Below are 20,743 nucleotides of genomic sequence, written 5' to 3'. Positions count from 1 at the left end.
AATGCAATGTTCATTAATCCCACAGGTAAGTGATTAACTTCCTCCATCTACATATCTCTGGTGCTTCTCCTTCAGTATCAAAACATTCTGGCAGGAAGACTATCCTATAAACATATGGAAGGAGGGAAGAAAACTTCAGCTCTCATTTAAACTCCACGAGGAACCCTTTCAGATTAAGTAGGAAGATACTGGCAACCTTCCAGTCTTTTGAAGACCAAATGCAAGATTTTGAAAGAACTTCCAGGAGAGAGAGATGGATGCACTGCAGGCCCCCTACCCATTCTGGGGACAAACATTTTTCTGAAGCAATTATTTTCAAAACAATTTATCATGAGGAAGCAATTTCACAAAATAAAGGCAAATGAAACAAGGACTCTCACTGAAAATGCATCTTGCTTTAATCACATTTTCTGATTGACTGGCATGATTCACCTCCAGGTAGTTACTTGGATGATCTCTTTTATGTCTCTCTCTTCAGAACCGCCCCCACCCCCTCACCCTGCACCACCACGTTACCCACAAATGATAAGTGAAGCCCCAAGAAAAGACAAACTGGGGCTGGCTAAAAGCAGCTGTAATCTGTAAGTACGAGGTGGTACGTCCGCCCCCATTCTCAGCAGACGCTATTATTTCCTATTCTCCCTGCCTTTTGCTTTCTCAGATAAGAATGCTAGCCAATTCAAATAAACATATTCCTTCTGCCACATATGGGGATGTGGGGAAAAAGCTACCTTTTTTAGATCCCAACCATCTTTTGAGAGGGGGAGGAAGAAAGAGAAGCGCCGCTTCCCGAAATAATCTAATTCGATAAGGGCAAAAGAATTAAAGGCAACAGCACTCTCAGATCCTCCAAAGCACCCCCCTTTCCTATTTTGTGAAACCTCCCCCTGCACATAAATCTCACTAGCTAGCCAGGGAAGCTGAGAGCAGAAAGGTAAGTGTTGGAACGCAGTCCCCTGCGGTTTCCCCTCCCCATCTCTCCTGGCATTGTTTGTACGGGCCAGAAACCAGGAAGGAAGGAAAACTGTGTCCTTTGTGAGTACTGTCTACTCAGGGTTGTCTAGCTAGGCTTTAGAAACCTCTAAGGGTTTTTGCAAAAACCTCTTGGTCACAACATGAGGTACAGAAGGACAAACACCAGGGGTAAAAGAGGAGTGAATACAAAGCACACGAATGGTACGAAGTAGTTATTAGGAAGCAAAGAAATAAAACAAGTCTGAGCAGAACTAGAGAAAGAGTATTTACTTAGCTGTTAAGTGGATTCTGAACAGGCACAGACCATATAGCTAGTTGACAACTGGACGGCTGAGTCATTGCTAGGGAAACCCAGTTGTTGATCCAGATGTTGAAATACAGCATCATTTCAAAATCTGGATTTGGGATTCTTGTTCAGTAAGATTAATTCATTTAACAATATCCCCTCTCTCCCAAAACAGGTCACCGAGGTTGAAGATTTAAGAGCCAACTGTTTTCCGTGACATTTTTAAGAATATCAGAACAATAACCTGCTATGCTTCCTATCTCTTTCCCTTTTAAATTTACAAAGAACCTTTCCCCTTTTTTAGCTGCTTTGTGAAATTTTCATTTACTTGCATACTTTATATTCCCTTAGAAGTTCATTAGGATACTAGGCCAAGAGTGTAATCAGATTCACCAATCAAGAAGTACGTTCTGGGTTGCTTGAAACAATTCTTGTGAGTTCAGGGAGGAAAAGTGGGACAAAGTGAATAAGAAACTGAGCTACCATGACAGGTCTCCCCAAACAAAACCATCTCTTAGTCTTAGAACTGATTCCTAGAGAATTTCTAGCAACAGAAAAAAAAAAACAACAACCCAAAGAGATGGTTAACACTGGCCCCGGGAAGGAGGCGGCGCCGTGAATCAGCATTCCCCTGCCGCAGAGGTATCTCTGAGGAGGCAGGTGGTCAGTCGGTCCTGCAGAGCTCCACAATGAAGGTGCAAAGGGCCACCTGCCTAATGAGTCAGAGCCACCAAACTAGCCCAGGGACCAGGGCAGTCACTTGGGAAAGGAACAAACTGACAGCAACTGGCACAGGAGATAAAAGATCAAGTCCGAAAAAGGTGAGAGACACGAAGAAAAAAAAACCAATGCCATTTGGGGGGTTCCCGATACCTGAATCCGATGATGGGACACTCCTTGCAGATGTTGCACTTGGCTTGGTGCTTGGCAGTCTCCGCGGCAGCCACCCGGTGCAGGACGGGCAGCCACACCATGGACTGGGGCTCCAGTCGCATCCAGTCTAGGAATAGGGCTGCTTCGATCTCAGGCTTATTATTAGCCTGTGCAGGACAGGAGGAAAAGCAAAGGGGGGGGGGGCACGGGGCAAGAAGAGAAAGAAGGGGAGAAAGGAAAGGAGGCACATGTCAGTACAGACCAGACATTAAGAAATTCAGAACAGCGATGGTGCGATGAGACCCACTTTTCACAGCCTGTTTCTGCCAATGCCCCCCTCGCAGCCACACGAGCCACCTACCCCCTAAGGCTTGGGTAACCTGCCATTACTCTGTTCAGCTGCTAGATGACGAGAAAGCGAAGCAAAACCAACATGTGGAGAAAGGCGAGCAAAATACACACCTGCGCCTCGACACTCCCTTTAGCTCCAGTTTCGGAACAGATACGTAAGAGTGAGCCAGAAGTAAAATGCCGAGTGTTTATCGATAACATTTCAAAGGAGGTTAAGGAAAAACCAACTCAGGAATTATTGATTCCTTGTTTTTTCCTAGACGATCTATTTCTCAGTGTTTCATGGAATCATAATGAAGAGGCTTTAAAAAACACTGGCTCCTGGAGCTTCATTTTACAGACGAGAAAACTGAGACACACGTGAGGGAGGTAGCATTTCAAAGGCCATACAACAGACTAGGAGCTGAGATGCTCCTAGAACCCAAACCTCCTGCTCTACTGCTGTTTACTCGTTAACCCTACAAGATGGCGTCTTAATTTTTTTGTGTTGTTAGATTGACCAATATATTGGCCACTTTTTTTTTCTTTTTCATTGCTTCTTTCGTCTCACATTTTCCATCTGGGATCCTTTCTGCCTAAGTATATCCTTTAGAATGTTCTTGTAAGTGTCATGTTGGAGGAGAATTTCTCAGGTTTTGTTTAGTCTGAAAAATCTCCTTTTTAAATCCATATTCTTGACAGCTATCCACATTGGGTATAGATTTTTAGACTGAAAGGGTTTCTTTTTTTTCTTTTTTTTTGGTTTTGTCTCTATTTTGTTTTAGCACACTGAATTATTATTTCACTTTTATTTTACTTTCTCTGTTGTTACTGTTAGGAATTGTCCTTGGTAAAGCGGACTATTGCTCCCTTTGAAGGTAATCTGTCCTTTTTTCCTATCTTGTGTTTCTAGGGTTTATTTATACTTTTTTAGTATTCACTGAGCTTCTTGAATCTTTAGCGTCTCTGGTCAGCTCTGGAATCTTCTCAGTCATGATCTCAACAAATAATGCCTCGTCTCCATTTCCCCTCTGTTCTGCTTACAGAAATCTATTAGATAAATGTTAGACTCTCTCAACCTGGCCCATGTTGGTCTGCATAGGCCCTCCTTGTGCTTCATTTCTAACAATCCCTTCGATCTATTTCTCTCTTTGGTAGCATCCAGTCTGCTGTTAAGCCCAAACAGTAAGTTTTAAATTTTGGTTATTGTACTTTTTAACATCTACAAGTTCTATTTGGTCATTTTTAAGGTCAGTTCTACAAAGTCTGTGGCTCCCTGCAGATATTTTTCAATCTTAGCTGTTATTTTTTTTTTAACAGAGTAAACATGGTTTTCAAAACACCATCTATTGATTCCAAAGTATGAAATTACTATGGGTCTGCTCCTGCAGTCTGCTGTTTCTGCTGGTTCTCACTCACCTTGGGTTCTTGGGTGCTTAATTTTTTTTTATTATGTACTACATTGACCTTAAAAAAAATCTTCTGGAGATACTTTGAGCCCTAGAATGCAAGTGCTTTCTACAGAGAGGATGTTCATTTGCTTTTGCCAAGAACCAGAGAACACTGCCAATTCCAAGACCGATTGAAACTGAACATAGGGAGGGGTTATTTAGTATCAAACAAGTAATGAGTATCTACACTGCAAACCCATGTTGCTTCTCTTGGAATGTGGTTCGCTAATGACAAATCTATTCCTACACTGCAGAAAGGCAATAGGGCTTGGACCGAGAAGTCATTTGGCTTGCAAAGCTCTCCACTTCAGCACTAGTCCAGCCGTTACCCCTGACTATAAATTTAACAACATTATAATGAGGTATTTGACCTTGAATTTCCTAGCTGCAGAACGCTATCAATTCGAGGTACTGATCAAAAGCTTTTGTGGAGGAGCACTTTCCTCTGTGCAGAGTGCCATCACAGAGGCACTCTGTGGAAAACTGGGGAAAAAAAAACCATGGAACCTAAAGATGAAAGGGACCATGCAAGTGAACTCATCCTTTTGGAATGGCACCAACTCTTATGTGATGCCACTGTTTTCTGACAGCCACCATTTAAGTGTCAGCCGTACCAGGGAGCCAACATCCTTAATGGATGACCTTGAACGCCTGAGCCGAAGTACCCCTGTCGAAAGTGCTTCATCACACATAGTTGAAATCCAAGAGCAGAGCGGAGGCTGCAGACTCCAACCACCAAAAGTTGAAAGCCCAGCTCTGCCATTTACTGGCTGTGTGACCTTGGAGAAGTAAATTTACCTTTCTGGGTCTTACTTTTCCTCTGCCTTGAGATGGAACTATGAATAGCACCTGCCTCATAGGGTTGTTTTAAGATTCAAAGGAGTTAAATGAAAGGTGCGTGGAATGGTGTCTGGCACATAGCAAGAGCCACACTCGTGTGAGCCACTGTTACCCTCACTGTTGTTGTCTGTCCCACCAGAAACCCAGAGCGTCTCAGGCTTTGTGGAGCCTTTTCAATATTTTACCTGAGTGGTCATGTCTGTCCCATGCCTCGTCATTCCTGTTCCTTTTATTTTATTTTTAAAGATTGTGTTTATTTATTTGAGACAGAAAGAGGGGGAGGGGCAAGGGGGGGTGGAGAGAGAGAGAGAGAGAGAAAGCGCAGACCCCACGCTGAGCGCAGAGCCCAACCAGGGGCTTGATCTCACAACCCTGAGATCATGACCTGAGCCGAAACCAAGTCAGACGCTCAACTGACTGAGCCACCCAGGGGCACTGCTCCCCCCCATTCCTTTTATTTCTCATAGGACATGCCCTGGTTTGCCACTGTCCTTTAGAAGACTACTCTCCAAATATGATCTGTTGGGAATGAATGGTACCTCCACTTGTCTGGACAGTAGGATTGGATGACTTTCTTTTGTTTTGTATTCTAAGCTCACACAGGGTTTCCACTCAAGTAAAATCTCTGGGTCAGTGCTTCCCAGTGCATCCAGCAGATCAGTCATCCAACAAAGTGCTTCATGAAAAGATGATCAAATTAATTACGGAAACACTGCACACTGTATCTGCCTCTTAAAATGCTTAATGCATGTTAACATATTAAAAGCTGAGAAGGTTGCTGGTAAAGAAACACGTTAAACTTTGTTTGACCTCAGAATTTCCCACACTAATTATTCAGTGATCCCAAGACCTTTATCTTCTTTTTTTTTTTTACCTTTTCAGGCTTATGAACAGCACAAAGTACTAATGCTGTGGTGGGTGTAATGGGAAATGCTGTTCTTGGCGGTTTCCGGTGATTCCTCTACTCTCTGCTTGTTCATCTGGGATTGGTTTCTTTCACCTTCGTCAAGGATTTCCTGTTAGTCTGAGCCCAATGCACAAGTGCAGCAAACTCCTGCAAAATCCTGACTCTCACGGCCAACAGACAAGCCATTATTCCCCACTTGGTGTAATTTTTACATTTTTAAAACTTACTTATTTTTAAACAATTTTTACATTTGAAAACATGTGTTTTGTCCTCATCAAAAAGTCCCTGGTGAAAGTATCAAGCAGGCCGAGGTCAAACAGGAGCCACACCGTGACACCTTGCAGCTCAGCTCCACAGAAAGCCAGCCTTCAGCCTTCTCTGGTCAAACTAGGCCTCTTGCCGGTTCTGTCACCGTGTAGGCTCCTGCACATGTTTCTCTATCTTGTACACAAAGACACAATGATAGATTGTGTCAAAGGAACTACAAGTTTCAGCTACAATATGTCCTATGACAATCTCCTGCTCCATTGGTCTAGAAACCAACTTTATCAAAATAACCCTTTCTAGCGAGGAGACAAGCCAGCACAGAAAGACAGTAAACTGAAAAACATTACTAAGTCATTCCTATTTGAAACATGGATTTACTGTCGCTTCATCTGAACCTATATATAAATTTTTCTGACTGAGGCTGAAACGAGAGTTTATTTAATGATGAATTAATAGATACACTGTAAAAATTCAGGCTTAATACAGGAAGTGTGGTAAGAATAGAAAGCTTCTAATCATTCCAGAAGATGGAAAGTAAAAATCCGACCATGAGTCAGCAACAAATGTAGGTGGAGAAACATAAAAAAGAAAAAAAGCAACGCCATGACTATGATGTGTAACTGAAGGCAAGCGGGGAGAGTGTGAGGAAATGGTCTCATGACCCTCAGCACTGTTCAAACCCGCCTTAGAAAACGTGGTCGAGTTCTGGGGACTACAGCTGACCCAGAATTCAGAGAAGGCTTGGCAGAAAGGCATAAGGATAATTAAAGGGTTTGAAAGACCTATGAGAACAGTTTAAGGGAATTGGGATTATTTAGCCATGAACAAAAAAAGAGAACGAGGAAGAAAGAGTGGCTGAAGGGGCAATTTAATAACAGTTTTCAATTATGTGAAGGGCTCTCGCATTGGGGCCTGTGACCAGCTGTTCGATCCCTCCACTGAGGACAGAACAAGAAGGAACAGGCTTAAGCAGCATGAAGAATTTAGGCTGTAACTCATACAGAATTTCGTGATGCAGAAAGTTGTTAAAGCATTAGGGTGAATTACCCAGGGAAGCTAGAGAATGTTCTCCTCTTTCAAAATACTATAGATTCTCTTGTGTTTAAAGGTTGGAAATTCTCAAGGTTCTTCCTCGCTCCTAGGATGTAAAATCTATCATTTTGGCTCTTTTAAAACTGCTCACCGATGCCAACTGACAGCACTGAAGACAAGATCTGGGGATCCACATGCTCTTTCTGTGTCGATCTTTCATTTTTACTACAAACCATTCTGTATCCTAGTGGTATATTCCCTCTCCTTTTGTCTGGCAATAAAGAAGGAAAGAATTAAAAGCCAGGCAAGCTTCTATAAAGAGCTAACAGTACTAAAACTAAAACCCAGCTAAAATGACATTTTGGCCACTCTAGAAGACATAAATAAGGACAGACTAGCATAGGAGGAAGCTGTTGAGGACAAAAGACAGGGACGATGGCAGTGAACGGACATCATCCTTTTAGGTGCCATTATTTGTTGACCAATGGAGAGGCCTCAGATGGTTTCTCTCGGTATCAAGGATGACCTTGCCCTCTCCCCTAAACACCACTGTCAAACCATCTAAGCAAAAACTCTTGGAACAGGCCATTTGGCCCCGGGTTTTGTCTTGTTTTGGTGTCTGGTTTTTTTGCCAAGACTCTTTTTGCCTTCTCCATGGCAGGCGTAGACAAAGAGCAAAGACATCCCAGCTCCTTGCATTGCGAGAGTTGCAGTTCGGAAGGATCTTGGGAGCCCACCCTGTCTCTGTTGGGCCTCACACATCAGCAACTGTCCACAGCTGGGAGGCCAGGGAAGGAAGCTGTCATCAGGACTGCTGCTCTATCACAGCAGGTGGCAGGTGAGGCCAGACACAAGTGCCATCTTAACAAGGCCCACAAACAGTGACAGGAATCCCAGTATCTGGATGTTCTAGCCAAAAGATGTCATTACCAAAATAATCATTTCAAAAGGCATGACATGCCAAGTTTGGAGTTGGGGGATTTGCCCAGGGTTCAGAATTACTTTTGGGTTTCTTTCACGTTATGCTTCCCATAAACCCTGAGGCACTAAAGGACCAGGCCCCAAATGGCTGCCAGGGAGTTAACGTGAACACTCATTTTTCCGTAAGGATTACAGTATCCATTCGTGGCTACAGACGAAATGCAATGGGAAGATTTCTGAGCAAGCCCCACACCCCAGCTGCCATCAACACATACATTGTATTTTTTTTATTTGACAGAGAAAGACACAGCGAGAGAGGGAACACAAATGGGGAGTGGGAGAGGGAGAAGCAGACTCCCTGCCGAGCAGGGAGCCCGATGCGGGACTTGATCCCGGGACTCCAGGATCATGACCTGAGCCGAAGGCAGTCGCTTAACCAACTGAGCCACCCAGGTGCCCCATACATTGTATTTTTAAGAGAAGGCAATTAAGCATCTCAACTTTGAAGTTTCTGAAAAATCATGTCAATGCTTAATCAACTGGGAAAAAGAACCATATAAAGTAAACGTTATGCGAGAGACTGTACCTGGTAATTCTCAGATGATAAAAAACGAACTAACCCCCCCCCCCCAAAAAAAAAAAGAAAATACTTGCCCAAACCTAAAGACAGGAACTAGGTTTCCATCCCCCCCTGCCACCCGCCAGTAAAAGTTTGCGGAACTGAACGAAGAGACAGGGATTAAGCTGCAGTGTGATCACAATAAATAAAAGGAAGGATTAGAGTATCTGAATGAGGTTAGAATTTTTAAAAAACTGCCGACTCATCCTGAAAGAGCAACAAAATTAAACCTAGAAGGGTTGGCTAAGGAGAAAACAAAATAAGTAATTCTCAAATTGTCTCAAGTTTACTTTTAAAAATTTCCTCAAGGAAATGTCTCTCTGTCGGTTTGTCTGTTATTATATCATACACCAAATAATCCATTCCATTACAATGGATACTGTAATCCTTACGGAAAAATGAGTGTTCACGTTAACTCCCTGGCAGCCATTTGGGGCCTGGTTCTTTAGTGCCTCAGGGTTTATGGGAAGCATAACGTGAAAGAAACCCAAAAGTAATTCTGAACCCTGGGCAAATCCCCCAACTCCAACTCATTTGCTGGTTGTCACAACTGGAGGGAGGGATGTTACCGGTGTCTACTACATAGACACCAGGATCCTGCTAAATATCCGACAATGCACAAGACAACCCCCTCCAACTAAGAATTATCTGGGCCCAAGTGTCCGTAGTGCCAAGACTGAGAAACCCCGGCCTAATGTTCACGTCTCACATTACCATGGTTCATTTGTCAAAATTCAGAAACCAACATGGAGACAATAGCTATCCTCTACAACACAGAAACGGAGAAGCCATGATAGGCCTGTTCCACTATTAATTGGGAGATAAAAGCCACATTGGTTGATAGATCATGAAGAGAGGAAAGAAAAAGGACCAAGAAAAAAAAACAAAACAAAAAAACCTGAGCTAGAGGTCACAAGGGAACCTGCTAAAATTGCAGACTCGGATTTGAAATCAAGCTGCTTCTCAAGTAGACAACCCTGTGCAGTGTATTCCAGGCCGAACAGTAGCAGAAATGTATTTAATCATGGCAAATAATTATCCCAATCAACTAGGATATGAGAGAGTGTGTGTGTGTGTGCACGTTTGCATGCAGGTATGTTGTCATTTCATTTAACAGAGTATTATACATGTAATTATATATATGTTTATATAAGTTTTTATGTAATATTTATTATATATATAATTATAGAAATAATTAAATATATAAATGTTGAATACATTCATATGCATGAATAGAATTTCTGAACAGTCTTACTGACAGAAAAAGGTAAATTTATGGAAAAAACCAGGACCATCCAGGGATATTTTTGGGTAAAAGTTTCATCTCTCCTTCCTGGCCATTTTCATTTGCTGTTCCATTAGTAAAATGTCCCCTTCATAAATCCAAATCACCATTTCAGTATCGCTACCGCTGTTAACAGATAAAAGCATTAATAACTCACGACCCACCTTTTCTGGTCCTGATTATGAAAAGCTTGTGTTTGGAAAGATTTGCTAAATTTAAACTGATCAAAACTGTTTTGTGAATTAGTGTGTACACAAAACCTTTAAAGCTACAAGAAGAATGGCTAGCCACGGTCAGATGGTATAGGACAGGCAGTTCCTGGCTGTTCCCAGAGCTGTTATTACAATTTCTTTAACAACCTCTAAATCTACCAAGGGCATCAGTGGAATATTTTACATAAGAGAGAAGTCTGCACTAGCAACGAACACAAAAGGAGGAACAAGAACAAGTTGTAAAGAATATTAATGACTCTTCTTCCAAACAATCCCAATTTTTATGAAAATCAAATGACTGATAAAAAAGTCTCCTATAAAACTATATAAAACTTGCATGTAACAAATAAAACGGAAGGAAGGTGGCATTTTGATCCTCTTAGACACAAGAGACTCGTGCTTTACATTTGAGCTGCTGAGGAGATTATAGTCAGGGATACAAGGAATCACTTATGAGAGCTTCCACACAAGTTTGGTTCACATCTTGCTCTTAGTCTATGCTACTTCTATTCAGAGAACAGTGGGTCTCACATGAAGGGCCACATTGTACGTACAAGACTCTTTCCTGTATCTTCTATCTCTGTTACAAGAGTCATTACCCAGAAGACCAGGTAATCTTTGCTGATAATGACCAAGCTTTGAAATGAGTACAGTAATCCATTTCCTGTTCTGCCTTTTCCATTTATAACATTTAGCCTCTAATCAAAAAGGGATACATGCACCCCAGTGTTTATAGCAGCATTATTCACAATAGCCAAATTATGGAAACAGCCCAAGTATCCATCCAGTGGTGAATGGATAAAAGATGTGGTATATAGGGGTGCCTGGGCGGTGTAGTCAGTTGAGCATCCGAGACTTGATTTCAACTCAGGTCATGATTTCAGGGTCATGGGATCGAGCCCTGCATCGGGCTCCACGATCAGCACGGAGTCTGCTTGAGACTCTCTCTCCTCTCCCTCTACCCCTCCTGCTCGTGCTCTCAATCTCTCTCTAAAATAAATCAATCTTTTTTTTTTAAAAAAAAGAAGATGTGGTATAAATATACAATGGAATATTACTCAGCCATAAAAAACAATGAAGTCTTGCCATCTGCAACCACATGGATGGAGCTGGAGAGTATACTGCTGAGTGAAATAAGTCAGTCAGAGAAAGACAAATACCATATGATTTCACTCATATGTGGAATTTAAGAAATAAAATAGACAAGCAAAGGTTAAGAAGACAGTGCAAGCAAGTGAGCAAGCAAGCCACGCCAAGAAACAGACTCTTAACTATAGAGAACAAACGGATGGTTACCAGAGGGGAGAGGGATTGGGGGGGGGCGGTGAGTGAAACAGGTGAAGGGGATTAAGGAGGGCACTTGTCATGATGAGCACTGGGTATTGTAAAAATGTTTAATCACTACACTGTACATCTGAAAGTAATATAACACTGTATGTTAACTATACTGGAATTAAAATTTTAAAAAATAGGAGGGAAAAAAAGAACAAATTGTGGAATACCCATACGATGTAATACTGTTTAGTAATTAAAAAAGAATGAAGTATGGATATAGACAATATAAATAAATCTCAGTTATACTGAGTAAAAGCCAGGCAAAAATGGGTATATCCTATAAAATTCCATTTGCATAGAATTACAGACTATGCAAAATAATCCATAGTGACAGAAAGCAGGTAAGTTGTCATCTAGAGATGGGGATGGTGGTAGGGCACCTGGGAGGACCTGGAAGGATTACCAAGTGGCCTAAAAATACTTTTTGGTGTGATAGATATGCTCATTTTGATTGCCGCGATGGATTCATCACATGAACACATGTCAAAATTTATCAAATTGCACACTTTAAAAGTTAAGAAGTTTAAAAATGAACAATTCATTAATAGAGAAGATACGAGAAATAAAAAAAAACAAACAACTTGGGGACACGTAGCTCCTGATATATAATACGTTTAACTATGTTACAGATGAAGAAAGGCTCAAAGAAGTTAAGGAAACAGCTCAAGATGATCTACTATTTTAATACTTCAATATGTACACATAAAGTAGGCTTAAAAAGTAAAGACAGAAATGATTTCTGAGGAGAACAGACAGGCTGATCTCTGAAATCTTTGGAATCTTTAACCTGTCTGAGAGTTCTAGAGGCTCTGATATCTAAGTAAGGCCTACCTGAAACAATGCCCAGCTACTAAATCTTCAACATAATTCTATACTCATCTATTGACAGCTGTATGAAAGTACAAAAATCACTGTGATAAACACATACTCCTATCTTTCTGATCACCTCCTTTGCCCCTTCTTTTCGGTAATGTGTTTCCTTCCTCCTTCCATTACATGCTATGGCATGTATAAGCTATAAGGACTAACAGGTTCGGGTCGATCTATACTGAAGTAGCATAAAAGGAAAAGAAGAAACAGAAAATCCTATGAGCATCTCATTCTTCATGAGCACATAGCTCATGTTACATGCTTTGGTTAACTTGTCACTCCTATAAAAGAGCTGGCTGACACAGAAATGTATGTATGTATGTATGTATTTATAAAGATTTTACTTATGTACTTGAGAGAGAGAATGAGCAGTGGGGAGGGGCAGAGGGAGAAGGAGAAGCAGACTCCCCACTGAGCAGGAAGCCCAATGCTGGATTCAATCCCAGAACCCTGAGATCATTGCCTGAGCCGAAAGCAGACACTTAACCCACTGAGCCACCCAGGTGCCCCCTGAAATGTATTTATTAAATGTATGTTTACATTGCTATGGAGGAAAAGGACCATCTGTACATTGGCATTTTAGGTAACACCATGGCAAAAAGCGTATCCAAAGGCAGCTCAGTCAGGAGAAGTCTCTTCTCTTGTACATTCAACATCACTTTGGATGTCTGTGGTGATACTCAAAAACAGCAAGGGGAGAAGTGGAAACTCTTCTTTACAGAAGAAACCCAGCTACTACGTACGGAAAGGTAGAATCAGAAAATCTTAGGCAACCACCAATGTCATCTTTGAATTAGAAAAGCATCATCAGGGGAGGCTAAAATTATAGGGTGAAAGGTTGTTAAGGAAAAGGATAGCCATAGAGTCTCAAAATATCACACAAATGACTTCCTAATGACAAAGGGAAAAGGACACTTTTACAAAGGAAATATCTGGCAGACACTGTCTTAACATACTTAGCATTATCAGTAAAAAACAAGGTGTTATTTTGTCCCGCCAGATGTGACATCGTGAGGAGACAACATCATCTCTGTTGTCTTCCGGCCAAAAAATTTTAACCTGAATCTAATCAGGAGGAAATAACTAGAAAAATCCCGAATATAGGACATTCTTCAAGAGAAGTGGCCTGAGCTCTTCAAAAATGTCAGGGTCATGAATGAGGGAAAAAAAATGTGAGGGGACTGTTCAGATTCAGTGAAAGTACAGAGACATGACAAGCAAATCCAAGACAAAAACCTTGACTAGATCCTAGAAGAAAAGAGCCACCCATAAGGAACATTCTAGGGCAATGGGGAAATTTCAGTGTGGACTGCATGACAGATGATGTTACTGCATCAACGTAAAATCTGTGTGATGGTAGCTTTGCAGTTATGGAGGAGGAAGTCCTTAAAAAAAAAAAAGTGTGGTGAAGTGTTTAGGGGTTTATGTTTGATGTTGTGATGTCCTTTGACTTTTAAATAGTAAAGGGAAAAACCACGCTTGTGTGTGTATTCAAATACACGTACCTACACGGAGTGAGTGGGAGGAAGGGGAATGTTCGTGGGATAAAATGCTCACCAAAGGCTGTATGTATGAGATGTATGGCTGCTCACTACGCTAGCCTTTCCATTCTTTTTATGCTTGAAATTTTTCCAAAAGAAAATGCTGGTTGGAAACCACGGTTTCTTCCAAATCACCCCTTCATGGGGGAGGGCAAGGCAGGTGGGAGGGTAAGAGTAACTGTGCCTTTTTTTTTTTTTTAAGATTTTATTTATTTGACAGAGAGAGAGAGCGCGCACGAGCGCTCGTGCACACAAGCAGGGAGAGGGGCAGAGGGAGAAGCAGGCTCCCTGCTGAGCTGGGAGCCCACCGTGGGGCTCAATCCCAGAACTCTGGGATCATGACCCGAGCCGAAGGCAGACACTTAACAACTGAGCCACCCAGGCGCCCCTTTCTTTCATTGTTTTAAGATTTTATTTATTTGAGAGAGAGGGAGAGAGAGCATGAGCGGGGGGGGGGGGGGGAGAGGGAGAAGCAGGCTCCCTGCTGAGCTGGGAGCCCACCGTGGGGCTCAATCCCAGGACTCTGGGATCATGACCTGAGCCAAAGGCAGACGCCTAACGGTTGGAGCCACCCAGGTGCCAAAGAGTGACTTTAATAATTGTTAAAGGGTGGGGGGAGATAGCATTGATGTCACTGGTATAAAACGTGAAAAGCTCTTCAGGATTACTTTTCTCAAAAAATACAAACCTAACACCAAACTGACTTCCTCTCTGTTCTCTTAGCTACACTGTGCCTAAAACATCCTCTCATACTCTGCCTAGATGTGCTTTTCCAAGGTATTTGTGAATTTTCAGCATAAAAAAGTTTAAAAATCCCCACATTCACAGACATTTTTCATGTTTGAAATAAAGATGGAGAGGTCAAGAGTTGTATTTGTGAGACAAGAAGAAGTAAAAGACTTCCTGTAACTGCTGTCTTGGGTAGAAATCAAGTATTTTATTTAAAGTTCTGAAGATAATGAGCAGGTTGGAGGCCAGCAGTCACTGTTCTAAAATATTAATCAGGACTCTGAATTACCCATTAAAGATAAAATCAGCCCAAACAATAACACACAGTGATTATCCACTCTTCATTTACATGTTCAAGGACAACTGTCCTGACCTCAGGCTCTCCACTCCACCTGACTAGTAAACCAATTAACACCATGGCTCCAGGGAACGTAAGCAAATTTTTAAATCTATGCAAATCCATAAGTATGCTCCACATTAATTTATGCTAGAGAGTTCTTAACAGAAAAGTTTCACACATATATATATCACAGAATATACTTTCTCAAGTATGTATCAGGACATGTTTGGCTAAAGTTCAAGATATAATGTTAACTCTTCATTTGAAATCCAGTTTAGGGAAAGGCAAAACCATAGGAACAGAAAACAGAGTAATGGTTTCCAGAAACTGGGAGCAGGCGGGATGACACAAAGGTAGAGGGAATTTTAGGGGTGATGGAAATGTTCTGTGTCTTGACTGGAGTGATGGTGAAACAATGCATTTGTCTAAACTCACAGAACTGACCACCGGAATAAATTTAACTGCATGGTTCTTTTTTTAAAATGTAGCTTTGAAAAAAGATAGAAAAGATTTTAAAACTATTTTATCAGGGGTGCCTGGGTGGCTCGGTCAGTTAAAAGTCCGACTCTTGATTTTGGCTCAGTTCGTGATCTCAGGGTCGTGAGACTGAGCCCTGCATCAGGCTCTGTGCTGGACATGGAGCCTGCTTAAGATTCTCTCTTTCTCTCTGCCACCTGCCTCTAAAAAAATAAATAATATTTTATCAAATGCCAAAAAAAGAACCCAACCGCAAACAAAAAACCTCTAGCTGTTAGAGAATCAAGATACGCTAAGGACCCTGGATAAACAGATAAGGACACCACAGGAGGAAGTACTACACTATCCCTCATCTTAAATAACCTTGTAGAAAGAACCTTCCATTAAAAATTCAATTTATAAGCCAGTGACAAACAAGGAAAAAAGCAAATGGCAATACTGAACTCATGTTTCCTTGTTTCCATGAGTTTTTTGGGTAAGTTTCAGTGTGAATTAGAATTAATGGTGAACTGATGAAATCTAGAATATTCTTCCAACTGAACGCATGGCTCTCAAAAAAATTTGTTTTCATTAGCACCTCTGACTCAACTCTTGTGGGAAGGGAAGGGAAAGACGGAAGGAGGGAGAAAGGAAGGCAGGGAGGAAGGAAGGACGGAGGAAATTTGGTCATAACAATGAAGTACTACTTTAGACATTTGAGCAAAGAGGGACGCCTGGGTGGCTCAGTCAGTTGAGTGTCTGACTTTGGCTCAGGTCATGATCTCAACAGTTGCCTTTAGCTTTGGGACCGAGCCCTGTGTAGGGCTAGGTGCTGAGCGGGGAGTCGGCTTCTCCCTCTCCCTCTGCCCCACCCCAACTGGTGAGCTCTCTCTCTGTCCCACCCCAACTGGGGAGCTCTCTCTCTGTCTCAAGTAAGTAAATAAAATCTTTTTTAAAAAAAAGAATGTTGAGCCTGTGTAGGGCCCTGTGTAGGGCTAGGTGCTGAGCGGGGAGTTTGCTTCTCCCTCTCCCTCTGCCCCCACCCCAGCTGGTGCTCTCTCTCTGTCTCAAGTAAGTAAATAAAATCTTTTTTTTAAAAAAAATGTTGAGCAAAAGGACACCAATTATCTTCTTTAGCAGTTTAAGTGTATGAATGAAATAGGTTTCAACTATAACACAAACCTAAAATACTGAAGAAAATAACCATCACCCCACACTGAGAAGTTAACCACACAAACCACAACAAATTAAATGGATAACTATGAAGCTAAACCCACCATAGCTGGTAATTAAAAAAATCTAGCAATTGAGAAGCAAGAGTCAACTCAAGACAATATTGATAATATTCTGAGATAAAAGGTCCTTCCTGAAAATCTGCAGGAATTCTGTCCATAAGCAGGCCCAATAGCATGGTGAAACTACCTCTATGCATACCTAATTGTAGTAAGTTACTACTACTGTAGTTATCAGTCAGTATCCATCATGAGTTCAAGGAAACATGAGTTCAACATTTACCACCAAAAGGGTGTAAAAAGAATGTTTATGGAACTGAAGAGCCCATATTTCGATTACTGAACAAAAAGCTGAAGGCAACCTAAGCAAAGTATAATTTTTAGGAGTTATTTTAAGGATGGAAAATATAAAATGTGATCAATTGGCATGAGGAACGCTGTCAAACTGATTCAGAAGTGTCCTGGCATGGTATTTTCACACTCAGAGAGAAAACAGTATGTCGAGAGTCTCTAAAATCGAATCCACAGATGCTCGGTTATAGATAAAAGGAATTCTTAATCTTGGTAGGATATGCTCAAGTTACAATACACTTTAGATCATCGGAAGCTAACAGGTACTAAGTACCTCCCATGTGTCTGCAACAACTCTGAGCGCTCTGCCTTTACTGGCTCACTGCCCACCCCCCCCCTCCAAGCACCCCCAGAGCACAGGGGCCAGAAAGGTTAAAAAACAGCAGAGCTGGGATTTGAACCCAGGCAGTTGGCTTCAGTGCCTATGCACCTAACCACTCTGCCACTCACTTCTCCAGGTTTTCTGGAATGATTATTTACATGAGAGAGAGAGAGAGAGATTTGCTCTCAATAGCTGAAATGGTAATTTATTCTCATTTCTGTATCATTCGCTATTACAGCAATGATAATATTCATTTTTGTCATACGAATATAAAAATTCACAGGACATATGAAAAAGCAACTTACTCATTTTGAATGCATGAATACAGGAGGCAGGAAACAGATGTAAAATAAACAGAATCTGGTGCCCAAGCTCTGTAGGTGAAGCCAACTGAATATAAAGTTGGTATACTCGAATCCATCTCAACAATGAAGTCCCTAAAATGTTTACAGAAGAAAACTCTACAAACTATCATGGGGGACGGGGGTACTTCTCAGGGCACTGCCAAATACCAATTTACAGATACATGACTCTTTTGTGGAGTCCCTTAAAGGTATAAAGTTTTCCCACTTAAAAGGCAATATTAGTTGGTTTCATTTGCAGGAAGACTTAGTCACCTGCCATTGGGAGTAGAATAGCTTAAATAAAGATCACGGGGCATGCGTGGTGTGTGTGTGCGTGCACGTACACATGCACTGTGGTAGTGATAAGGGTGTTCATTTATCCGTGTCATCCTATTATAACCAAAAATTCACATAAGGGATCATGTTTCTTAGCTCTTTGTTCAGTCTGGTATTTGAACCAGTTAAGCCATCTATTTCCACTCAGATGGTTTAGCAGAAGGAAATACTGGCTTGGAACATAGGGAACTTAGGCCTTCTGTCTAGATGGGACACGATACAACTGCAGTATGTAGAATGTAGTAAGTCCTGCCTCTCTGGGCTTCAGTTTTCTCAGCAGAAAAAGGAGACATGCGGTGAATCTCCAAGGTTCCTTTGGGCAATCTGTGTGACTCACTGTCAGGGCCATGCCCAGCCTTACTCAGGTCCTAAGGATCATTCCACTCTGACAATGGAGCTGTTTCCATGGATTATGAACTAAAGAACAACCTGATGATGTGTTAATTGAAACAAACTAGTTTCAGGGTGCCTGGGTGGCTCAGTCAGTGAAGCGTCTGCCTCCCAGGGTCCTGGGATCGAGCCCCGCATCGGGCTCCCTGCTCTGCGGGGAGCCTGCTTCTCCCTCTCCTCTGCCCCTCACCCCACTTGTGCTCTGTCTCTGTCAAATGAATACTTCACTTCTACTACCCAAAAGAGTCAGTTTCCCACTACATGTGTTGACTGCAGTAAGCTTCTACAGTAGAAACATTATCCTGTTGCCTCATTTACTCTCAAAGAAGATACCACTGTCAAATCCATACATTTATGGATAATTCTCCTTTTTGATAGCCACAGATATGACTTCGGGTCCTGGCTTACTGGGTAATTCCTTGAAAGACCTATACTGATTTTTAAATATAGGCAAAACATTGTACTTGAGCGTGATGGTGATTTCCGTTACTCTCTGATTTAGAACTATTTTGGGGTTCTTCCCTAACTTTCTTTATTGTGGTTAAGTACACATACCCTAAAACTTACTATCTTACCCATTTTTAAGCGGCCAGTTCAGCAGTACTAAAGTCCATTCATCCTGTTGTGCATCCACGTCCAGACCGGAGAGAACCGGACCTGAGCTAAGGAGAGCTTTGCAAGATTGCCCAGTGAGCCCGGCACGTGCAAACAGCCCTCTCTCCCGGCCGCTCCTAGGCTCTTGCCTGAATCAGAAGCGACACCTTTCTAACTGTACCAACCCGAAAGAAGTAAGTTTTCTTCTGAAGTCAACTTCTCCTTCTGGATACAAGGCATGCATTCGTAGGAGAAAACAAGGACTTCCCTCCTGTTTCCTGAGGTTTAGAAACAGAGGTCTTTGAGCACAACCTTGCTGAAGGAACCAGCCTGGCCCCAGTCCCAAGGTCTTTACACGTCAAACAAAGGGCAAAGGGCATTTTCACCAGTGTTAACTTTCGCTGCAGCAAACTGCACATTTTCATTTGCGGTGCACAGGGAACTGTGAGGTGCCCGCCAGAGCACCTGGCTGAGGGAGAGCACAGCAGGGCCAGGATGGCGACCGTGAAGGAAACAAAATGGATCGGTTGAACCTGACTGCAAATGGCTAGCAAGTCGAGAGGCTTCCCAAACCTAAGTAACATAAACCCTGCCTGGCTCTGTACACCGAGAACGTGCCCGACATCCTACCAGTAACATCCCACTGCCAATACTCAACTTCTTTAAAAATGAGCATTCCTGTTACCCCCAAGTCCTGTATGTTCCCCTTTTGTTATGGCATCTTGTATTCCAGCAGGGAGCCAGAATAAAGCCCTATTATTTCACCTCGGGAGGGTGGGGAGCAGAATCAAAATATGCGTATTTGGGACTGAGGTGATAAGTGGAGGTTTGGGGACACAGGAGTAGGAATTAAAGTCTTCTGCCAGTTGAGGGCCTTGAGGGGCAGAGGTAAATCATTCATCCATTTAAATAACAAGAAAAACACAACCCCCACCGCCTGCCCATTTCATTCTCCTCAAAGGACTGGTGAGATTCAAGGACAGAATTCATGTGAACAAATAGCAGGTATGATTATCAGTAGCAACGGTAACGATATTTATAAGCGTAGTAGGTTCAAAGGGTAGGGAGACGCCGTTTCATGGAGGTGGAAGCCAACGGTGGGTAGCTATGGAAACAGATTAGGAAAGGTGTGAGAATCAGACAAATTAGGATTTATTCAGGGGGCCATGGGAAGAAACGGATTTTGACACATGCTATCATACAGCGAATACATTTCTCTAAAACCAGTACAAGAGCAGTAAGAGCAATGACAAGGTCAGGGTGTAGTGAATAGTAAGAGTGGCAAGGAAGGAGATCAGACGAAAGAGGTTTCTTTCTCTTAAAAACAAAAAAAAAGTTAGCACTTTACTCATTTTTTCCTAATTCTGAATATTCAAAGAAGAAAATTCAGAAAATACCATAGAGTAGAGAGAAGAAAATAACATCCACCTGTTACCCCTGTTCGTCTCTTGACAGATGTCCCCCCCCAGGCTCACAGAAGACATTCCCAAGAGCTTGGAGACTGGCTAGCCAGAACACATTCACTAAATATGTGAGGACAGACTGAATTGCAAGTTTCGACACTGAGAAGACAGCGTTGCTATTACCAAGACAGAGACATGTGGTCAGGGAAGAACGGGGGGCATCCAGCCAAAGGATGCGGCACGTGGAAGTACAGGGACATGGCTCCTGATAAGGGCACAGCATTTGGGAAGGCAGAGCTTCTGTTTGGTGACCCCTTGTCCTGACTCCCACTCAAGAGAGTCAAGAGGCGAGATCTTACTTATTCCTACCAAAGAAATGATAATTATACGACGTGATAGCAGGGCTAACTAGCACAGTAATGGCAATCACATTACAATATACTAATGTATCGAGTCAACGTGTTGTACACCTTACATTTACACCGTGTAATGTCAAGTATTT

The 20,743-nt window shown here is 42.1% G+C and overlaps 1 protein-coding gene across 1 annotated transcript in view; it reads right to left on the bottom strand.

Annotated features, from left to right (window-relative positions):
* DMD (dystrophin) overlaps positions 1 to 20,743 on the bottom strand; it is a 1,845,074-nt gene that overhangs the window by 66,534 nt on the left and 1,757,797 nt on the right. Inside the window, exon 62 of the mRNA XM_081807964.1 lies at positions 2,135 to 2,301. Within this exon, the coding sequence (XP_081664090.1) occupies positions 2,135 to 2,301 (167 nt within the window). The remainder of the gene's footprint in view (positions 1 to 2,134; positions 2,302 to 20,743) is intronic.

Source organism: Leptonychotes weddellii, chromosome X (assembly GCF_054177405.1).
Source record: "Leptonychotes weddellii isolate Sample4059 chromosome X, ASM5417740v2, whole genome shotgun sequence".
NCBI classification, from domain to species: Eukaryota; Metazoa; Chordata; class Mammalia; order Carnivora; family Phocidae; genus Leptonychotes; species Leptonychotes weddellii.
The sequence above is the reverse complement of the archived record's forward strand: the minus strand, read 5'-3'. Positions and strand labels throughout refer to the sequence as shown.